At 33.1% G+C, this 9,526-nt stretch overlaps 1 protein-coding gene across 1 annotated transcript in view; it reads left to right on the forward strand.

Annotated features, from left to right (window-relative positions):
• Positions 1 to 4,182, forward strand: part of LOC148956396 (uncharacterized) — a 19,506-nt gene extending 15,324 nt beyond the window's left edge. The window contains exon 6 of the mRNA XM_089090680.1: positions 3,943 to 4,182. Within this exon, the coding sequence (XP_088946806.1) occupies positions 3,943 to 4,182 (240 nt within the window). The remainder of the gene's footprint in view (positions 1 to 3,942) is intronic.
• The last annotated feature ends 5,344 nt before the right edge of the window (positions 4,183 to 9,526 follow it).

Here is a 9,526-nt window from a genome sequence, read left to right on the forward strand (position 1 = left end):
GTAAGGACCGAAGTCTATCTCATAATAACTGTTGCAACAGGGAAAATAAAATAGGTATGTGGTATATTTGACGTCATACGAGGTTACATGTGATTTTATCCGGGTTGCAGTGGTAGCTAGCAACCTAGTAAGAGACAATCACGTCCAATGTTAAGAAATATAAAAACCCATAGTTCCTAAGAAAGGAGTCAGATCAAAACAAAAAGTACACCATTAGAACCACCTTGTCCAAAACCCCTGTATAGGAAACCTTCTGTTCCTTGGCTTGAACAGCAAAGGAAATATATTGGCTTGAAAATCAAGAAAAGTGGCGGTCTACAACAACATTCTTTCATAAAGGAGATATTTTTTATTTCTTGTTTTCCACAGATAGCTTGGCATTGGAACATCGTAGAGAGTTGTTCAATGGCTCATTTTAAAGGAAATTAATTGGGTTAAAAAATATTTTGTAACCAAAATAAATTTTTTTCTAATAGAAAATAAATTTTTCAATTAAAATAATTGTAAAAGAATGAGATATTAGCTTGCAATGCTGTCTTTCTGCTGTATTTTTTTCTATTTGACAAGACTGTATAGAGTTAAAGCCAGTCAATCTAGAAACCTGATAGTTTTTCAACTTTTTGAAAATAATTGACAAAAACAGCTGAATATCAAACTCGACAATCATTTTCAATCGATATTCAGCTGAAGAGTCAACTATGTACTTTCAAACTAAATCCGGGGTTGCAGCGGTAGCTAGCAACCTAGTAAGAGACGATCACGTCCAATGTTAAGAAATATAAAAACCCATAGTTCTTAAAGGAGTCAGATCAAAACAAAAAGTACACCATTAGAACCGCCTTGTCCGAAACCCCTGTATAAGTAAAATTTCTGTCCTCTTGGCTTGAACAGCAAGGGAAATATATTGGCTTGAAAATCAAGAAAAGTGGCAGCTAACCACAACATTCTGCCATAAACGGGATATTTTTTCTTTTTTTTTTTCTTTTCTTCTTTTTTTGTATCCAGAGATAGCTTGGCACTGGAACATCGTAGAGGGTTGTTCAATAGCTCATTTTAAAGGAAATTAATTGGGTTAAAAATCTATAGTAACTAAAATAAATTATTTCTAAAAGAGAATAAATTTTTCCACCAAAAACTGCATTTTTGATGTCTTTTTCACACTCGCAGTCTTTCAAACATAATCGTATACCAGCGGTAAGATTTGAACCCACGCCTCTGAAGAGACTGGTGGCTAAAACCAGTGCCTTGGACCACTCGGCCAGAGCTGCCTCTCATAAATAAATATATATGGAATTTGGGTTGCAGCAGTAGCTAGCAACCTAGTAAGAGACGATCAGTCCAATGCTAAGAAATATAAAAACCCAAAACTCCTAAAAATAGAGTCAGATCAAAACAAAAAGTACATCATTAGAAATACCTTGTCTGAAACCCTACTAGATAAATAATGAACGTCATCATAGTTTTATATTAGAGCTATGACGTGAATAGAGTGACGTCATAATTAGTATATAATCCGGGTTGCAGCGGTAGCTAGCAACCTAGTAAGAGACGATCACGTCCAATGTTAAGAAATATAAAAGCCCATAGTTCCTAACAAAGGAGTCAGATCAAAACAAAAAGTACACCATTAGAACCGCCTTGTCCGAAACCCCTGTATAGGAAACTTTCTGTCCCTTGGCTTGAACAGCAAGGGAAATATATTGGCTTGAAAATCAAGCAAATTGACTTTTACCACGTTATTCTCCCCAAACGGGATATTTTTTTCTTTTTTCTTTCTTTTCCAGAGATAGCTTGGCACTGGAACATCGTAGAGGGTTGTTCAATAGCTCATTTTAAAGGAAATTAATTGGGTTAAAAACCTTTTGTAACTAAAATAAATTATTTCTAAAAGAGAATAAATTTTTCCAATAAAAACTGTATTTTTGATGCAGTGACGTCATAATTACTATATAAGAAACGTCAAAACTGTAAATGGTCTCATTCATGAATATCACAATAAGAGACGATCACGTCCAATGCTAACATAACAATAAAGAACGAACTCTAATTAAATTTTGTTATTATTATAATAAAGATCGAACTCTTCCCTATACTAACTTGCATACGCAACTTCACTATAGTTAAGATTACAGTATTTATATTATACATCATTATAGATTATAAAAGGTTCAAATGTTCGAAGATTATAGAGTTAAAATTTTCCCACACCGGGAATCGAACCCGAGCCTGTTAAGTGAAAGTTAACTATCCTAGCCACTAGACCATATGGAACCATAAAGAATTACAAAAAGACGATCATTAGGATATCATACATAAGGCATTATAGTATGGTAAAGATCGACCTCTAGCCTATTTAAATTTTTACTATAGAGTTCATTACCATGAACTGTTTGATTGGTTCAAAATTCAAATATCTTTGAAAAGACTGCAGCATGAAAATACATCAAAAATGCAGTTTTTTGACAAAATTGATTCTACTTTAAAAACTATTTTATTTTTAAATATAAAAGACACTAGATGTAGCAATTTCCTTTAAAATGAGCTATTATACAACTCTCTATGATTTTCCAGTGCCCAGCTAGCTGAAGAGAAAAAAAGCGGAAAAAAAGATGCCGTTTGTGGAGAATATCGTGGTTAAAATCAATTTTCTTGATTTTCAAGCCAATATATTTTCTTTGTTATTCATTATAATAAAGAACGAACTCTTGCCTATAATAGATTAGATACTCAACTTAATTATAGTTAATGATATAGTAATGATAGGGTTTTATTGATAGCTGAACTACAAATTAAAAGAAAAAGACACCAGCTGGATTTGTTACATTAAAATATAATAAAGATCGAACTCTTCCCTATACTAACTTGCATACGCAACTTCACTATAGTTAAGATTACAGTATTTATATTATACATCATTATAGATTATAAAAGGTTCAAATGTTCGAAGATTATAGAGTTAAAAATTTTCCCACACCGGGAATCGAACCCGAGCCTGTTAAGTGAAAGTTAACTATCCTAGCCACTAGACTATATGGAACCATAAAGAAGTATGATTTAAGAGCCATATGCATATTATTATTTCACCATACCAATTATACTAAGGCCAAAACAAAATCGTCGACTTGCAACCTTACTTTTGACACATTAGTTAAATCTTCATCAGGCTTAAAAATTTTTTTGCTAGTTAATTTCTAAATTGTTAATTTGTAGTTAATTTGTAAAGACATCCATTTAGCAAAAGAAAAGTAATATTTTTTATAATAAATTATAGTAAAGAACGAACTTCAGTCCATAGTAACTAAAACAAGATTATAATCAGCTTTGGTATAAAATACTGTCATTTATATAGTAAAGAATAATAATAAAGAACGACCTCTTGCCTATACTAAATTTTATATGCCACCTAATTATAGTATAGGCTAGTAATTCAACAGACAGCTTGGCACTAGAACATCGTAGAGAGTTGTTCAATGGTTCATTTTAAAGAGAAATTAATGGGGTTAAAAACCTTCTTGTAATTAAAACAAATTATTTTTATTACATTAAGAAACGAACTGTAGCCCATAGTATATGAAGTAATAAAAGAAATTTATATAGATGATTATTTTAATTATATTCCTTAAGAAATCATCATAAGTAAAAATTTTCCATACGGAAATTGCACTCAAGCCAACTGGGTGAGAGTCATCCCAATTACAATAAAGAACGAGCTCAAGCCTATACTAACTGAAAATTTTTAATATAATCCGGGTTGCATATACATTAAAAGACGATCATTGGAATAAAAAAATTATTGCACACATTGGACTTAGTTAGCTACTTGATCGTTTTAGGTTCGTCTCTTACTATTTCAAAGAAGAAAAAGCCGTAGGCTTTTTCCTGTTTGTATAGTAAAGAACGAACTCTAGCCAATAATAAATTTGTGAACAAACTCTAAATAAGCATGCGCACGATGATGCAACACACTTATATATTGATCTGATATCACATGCATGTGCAATAAAGCTAACAGGTATAACTCAGCCAACAGCTACAGGAAGAATTAAGCGAACACCTGCAGATACAAATAAGCCAACAGCTATAGATAAGGCTAAGCCAGCAGCTGCAGGTACAACTAAGCCAACAGCTGAAGTTGTGCTTTTTCTGCATTATAACTTGCCCCATATGGACTGGATTTACTAAGCACTTGAGTGCACTTACTAAGAAACATGTGAGAATGATTATGGGCAGAGAATACAGGGTTTAAACGTTAGGTAAGGTTTTCATCTGGAGGGGAATTTATACTTTCAGAATTCTTAACACTTGTGTCATCACCGCTGTTTTGCCAATCAGAGTAGCATTGTCAGCTTTAATTTTGATAATTCCTATAGGAAAGCAAATAAATTCTTATTCCGTATATAAGCATTTTTACCGTATATTTTTTATGACAGTTTGGCCTCACTTCTGTCCTAATCCTTAACAGTATTTTCAGTAGCAGGTGATGTACTTTCAAAATTGTTACTACTGAATTGTCAGAATTGTGTAATCACCACTGTTTTTACCAATCAAAGTAGCATTGTCAGCGATAACATCCTGCTCACTTCCGATACCTTTCTCATGTTCCGAGCCAGCGTTATCATGTTTATCGTTTCCGACCTTGTCTAAACGAAGTTTCTCAAAGTGTTTCACAGCTTTATCCCAAAAAAATCAACGGTATCTAGAACGGTATCTAGAACCTTGACTAAACGAAGTTCCTCAAAGTGTTTCACAGCTTTATCCCAAAAAAATTCAACGGTATCTAGAACTTTGTAGCCTTTCTTCCGCTCTAAATAAAAAAGAAGTCCGACAGCAACTGATGCTGGAAGAACCAATCCAACGATCACAAATATTGACATTATGATGATTGATAACAACTTCACTAAATACTCAACAATCACAAATATTGATAACAAAACGTTGATTGATAACAAAACGATGATTGATAACAAAACGATGATTGATATAACCGAAAGATTTTCCGAAATCATTTTACCGAAAGAATTACAAAATTACATAAACGAATCAAATCGTTTCTAATTCCTACCATTTTAATTTGTTTTGTTATAATAAAGAACGAACTCTTTACTACTAACTTGCATACGCAACTTCACTATACTTAAGACTACAGTATTTATATTATACATCATTATAAATTATAAAAGGTTCAAATGTTCGAAGATACATGAAAATTCGATAGTTTTGCTTTTGTCTCCTGGAAGAAAATTTTTTTCATCTCCAGTTCGATTTATTATTGTATCCTGGAACCAAACTTTTTTGGTTTGTAACCCGTAAAGTACATATCTCCATATTATTGTCTCATAAATGCAATTATTTTAGTTTTTTCAGTCCAGAATCGCTAAACTTATTATGTAAACTGCAAAAATATTGTAGTCTCTAACCAATAATACTAATTTTGTAATTCAAACAAGATAAATACCTGAAAATTTTAAAATTAGTTTTGTTTTATGCTAGGTTTTAGATACTCGACATGGGATTTTGTGTACTTAATAATTTTAAACCTTGAAAAAATATGGTCTCACGCGAGTGGAAAAAAAGAAAGAATAACCAAAAACAATATCAAAATAGAGCAATCCAAATTTCTACTAATAAAAAACTTTACTACACAAAAAATAAAGCTAACATCCTGCAATATCATCCGGGTTGCAGCGGTAGCTAGCAACCTAGTAAGAGACGATCACGTCCAATGTTAAGAAATATAAAAGCCCATAGTTCCTAACAAAGGAGTCAGATCAAAACAAAAAGTACACCATTAGAACCGCCTTGTCTGAAACCCCTGTATAGGAAACTTTCTGTCCCTTGGCTTGAACAGCAAGGGAAATATATTGTCTTGAAAATCAAGAAAATTGACTTGAACCACGTTATTCTCCACAAACGGGATATTTTTTTCTTTTTTCTTTTTTTTTCTTTTTTTGTATCCAGAGATAGCTTGGCACTGGAACATCGTAGAGGGTTGTTCAATAGCTCATTTTAAAGGAAATTAATTGGGTTAAAAATCTATAGTAACTAAAATTAATTATTTCTAAAAGAGAATAAATTTTTCCACCAAAAACTGCATTTTTGATGTCTTTTCACACTGCAGTCTTTCAAACATAATCGTATACCAGTTAACATAAAAGATCGATGTCAGTCAAGAGGATCTAATGTAGTACTAATTAATAGAAGTTTTATTTAGACTTAAAATTGATAAATGTATAAAAATTGCCTCTGGCAGGATTTGAACCTGCAGCCTTCGGAGTAGTATTCCAACACGTTATCAACTGCGCCAGGAAGGCTTTCAAGGACCCAATTTTTGAATGATTATTATTTTACTTAATTTTATGTTATCAAACAGTTAGTGGTAAAGTCGTGGTAAAGAACTGTATAGTAAGAGTGATTCTTCTCAATAGTAACCGAAAATCTAAAAAAGTGTTTTTAATATCAATAGATACATCAAAAGAATCGGATTTTTTATAATAAAGATTTTATAATAAAGAACGACCTCTTCCCTATACTAAATTTTATAGGCCACTTAACTATAGTATAGGCTAGTACAGTTATTATATTTTTTTACAGTAAAGAACGAACCTTAGCCCATAGTAGCAGAAATAAGAATATCTAGGTTGCAGCGGTAGCTAGCAACCTATTAATTACATAATCCGGGTTGCAGTGGTAGCTAGCAACCTAGTAAGAAACGCTAAATTAAAAGATGATCATTAGAAGAACAAACCATTGCTTATATTCGACTTAGTTAGCTGCCTGATTCTTTGATGTTCGTCTCTTATCCGGGTTGCAGCGGTAGCTAGCAACCTAGTAAGAGACGATCACGTCCAATGTTAAGAAATATAAAAACCCATAGCTCCTAAAAAGGGAGTCAGATCAAAACAAAAAGTACACCATTAGAACCGCCTTGTCCGAAACCCCTTTATAGGAAACTTTCTGTCCCTTGGCTTGAACAGCAAGGGAAATATATTGGCTTGAAAATCAAGAAAATTGACTTTAACCACGTTATTCTCCCCAAACGGGATATTTTTTTTTTTTTTTTCTTTTTTTTTATCCAGAGATAGCTTGGCACTGGAACATCGTAGAGGTTTGTTCAATAGCTCATTTTAAAGGAAATTAATTGGGTTAAAAACCTTTTGTAACTAAAATAAATTATTTCTAAAAGTGAATAAATTTTTCCACCAAAAACTGCATTTTTGATGCAGTGACGTCATAATTACTATATAAGAAACGTCAAAACTGTAAATGGTCTCATTCATGAATACATAATGGTTAGATCAAAGCAAGCTACACGCAAGTTAAAAAATCAGTACTACAAAAAAAACAGAGATAGTAATCCAGGTTGCAGCGGCAGTTACAATAAAAACGACGCCTAGCCCATGTTAAAAGAAACATAACTAGGGATTATGTAATTTCCATCAGTATCATGGCTGCAGAGGTGTCTGAAACCTAGTAAAGAACAAACTATTACAATAAAGAACATTTCATGTTAAAGATTGATCATTGATGCCATAATCAAAGTTTGTAGCCAGGTTGTCTCTTACTATTCCAAAGAAGAAAAAGCCGTAGGCTTTTTCCTGTTTGTAATCATATAATAAAGAATGATAAGATGCCTATGTTTTAAAAAACGGTTATATAAAGGGGGTTTTGGAATACACAGCTTAATCAGTAACATCCAGGTTGCAGCGGTAGCTATCTGGGTTGCAGCGGTAGCTAGCAACCTAGTAAGAGACGATCACGTCCAATGTTAAGAAATATAAAAACCCATAGCTCTTAAAAAAGGAGTCAGATCAAAGCAAAAAGTACACCATTAGAACCGCCTTGTCCGAAACCCCTTTATAGGAAACTTTCTGTCCCTTGGCTTGAACAGCAAGGGAAATATATTGGCTTGAAAATCAAGAAAATTGACTTTAACCACGTTATTCTCCCCAAACGGGATATTTTTTTCTTTTTTTTTCTTTTTTTGTATCCAGAGATAGCTTGGCACTGGAACATCGTAGAGGTTTGTTCAATAGTACATATAGGATCGATGTAGTTCATTGTAAATTAGCAGTAAGGATCAACTTATCAAGATTACATAAAAAGAAGATAATTAGAATGATATACCACTGCATACATGGGACTTAGTTAGCTACTTGATTGCTTGAGGTACGTCTCTTACTATTTCAAAGAAGAAAAAGCCGCAGGCTTTTTTCTGTTTGTAATGATATAGCATAAAACGAAACGGTTGTTATAGTAAAGAACAAACTCTTGTCCTTAGTTATCTGTGTCTTGTCAAATTAGCTAATTAATTTCATATGATTTTGTTTTAAAAATAATTCCTACACCGGGATTCAAACCCAATCCGGGCTGCAGCGGTAGCTAGCAACCTAGTAAGAGACGATCGCGTCCAATGTTAAGAAATATAAAAACCCATAGTTCCTAAAAAAGGAGTCAGATCAAAACAAAAAGTACACTATTAGAACCGCCTTGTCCGAAACCCCTGTATAGGAAACTTTCTGTCCCTGGGCTTGAACAGCAAAGGAAATATATTGGCTTGAACATCAAGAAAAGTGGCAGCTATTACAACATTCTGCCTAAACGGGATATTTTTTCTTTTTTTCTCTTTTCTTTTGTATCCAGAGATAGCTTGGCACTGGAACATCGTAGAGGGTTTTATAATAAAGATCGAACTCTTCCCTATACTAACTTGCATACGCAACTTCACTATAGTTAAGACTACAGTATTTATATTATACATCATTATAAATTATAAAAGGTTCAAATTTTCGAAGATTATAGATTTAAAAATTCTCCCACACCAAGAATCGAACCCGAGCCTGTTAAGTGAAAGTTAAATATCCTAGCCACTAGATCTCTTACTATTTCAAAGAAAAAAAAGCCGCAGGCTTTTTCCTGTTTGTAATGATATAGCATAAAACGAAACGGTTGTTATAGTAAAGAACAAACTCTTGTCCTTAGTTATCTGTGTCTTGTCACATTAGCTAATTAATTTCATATGATTTTGTTTTAAAAATAATTCCTACACCGGGATTCAAACCCAATCCGGGTTGCAGCGGTAGCTAGCAGCCTAGTAAGAGACGATCGCGTCCAATGTTAAGAAATATAAAAACCCATAGTTCCTAAAAAGGAGTCAGATCAAAACAAAAAGTACACTATTAGAACCGCCTTGTCCGAAACCCCTGTATAGGAAACTTTCTGTCCCTTGGCTTGAACAGCAAGGGAAATATATTGGCTTGAACATCAAGAAAAGTGGCAGCTATTACAACATTCTGCCTAAACGGGATATTTTTTTCTTTTTTCTTTTCTTTGTATCCAGAGATAGCTTGGCACTGGAACATCGTAGAGGGTTTTATATAAAGATCGAACTCTTCCCTATACTAACTTGCATACGCAACTTCACTATAGTTAAGACTACAGTATTTATATTATACATCATTATAAATTATAAAAGGTTCAAATTTTCGAAGATTATAGATTTAAAAATTCTCCCACACCAAGAATCGAA

This window comes from Artemia sp. Qi Xiang Cuo, chromosome 1, assembly GCF_049724085.1.
Source record: "Artemia sp. Qi Xiang Cuo chromosome 1, ASM4972408v1, whole genome shotgun sequence".
Taxonomy (NCBI): domain Eukaryota; kingdom Metazoa; phylum Arthropoda; class Branchiopoda; order Anostraca; family Artemiidae; genus Artemia; species Artemia sp. Qi Xiang Cuo.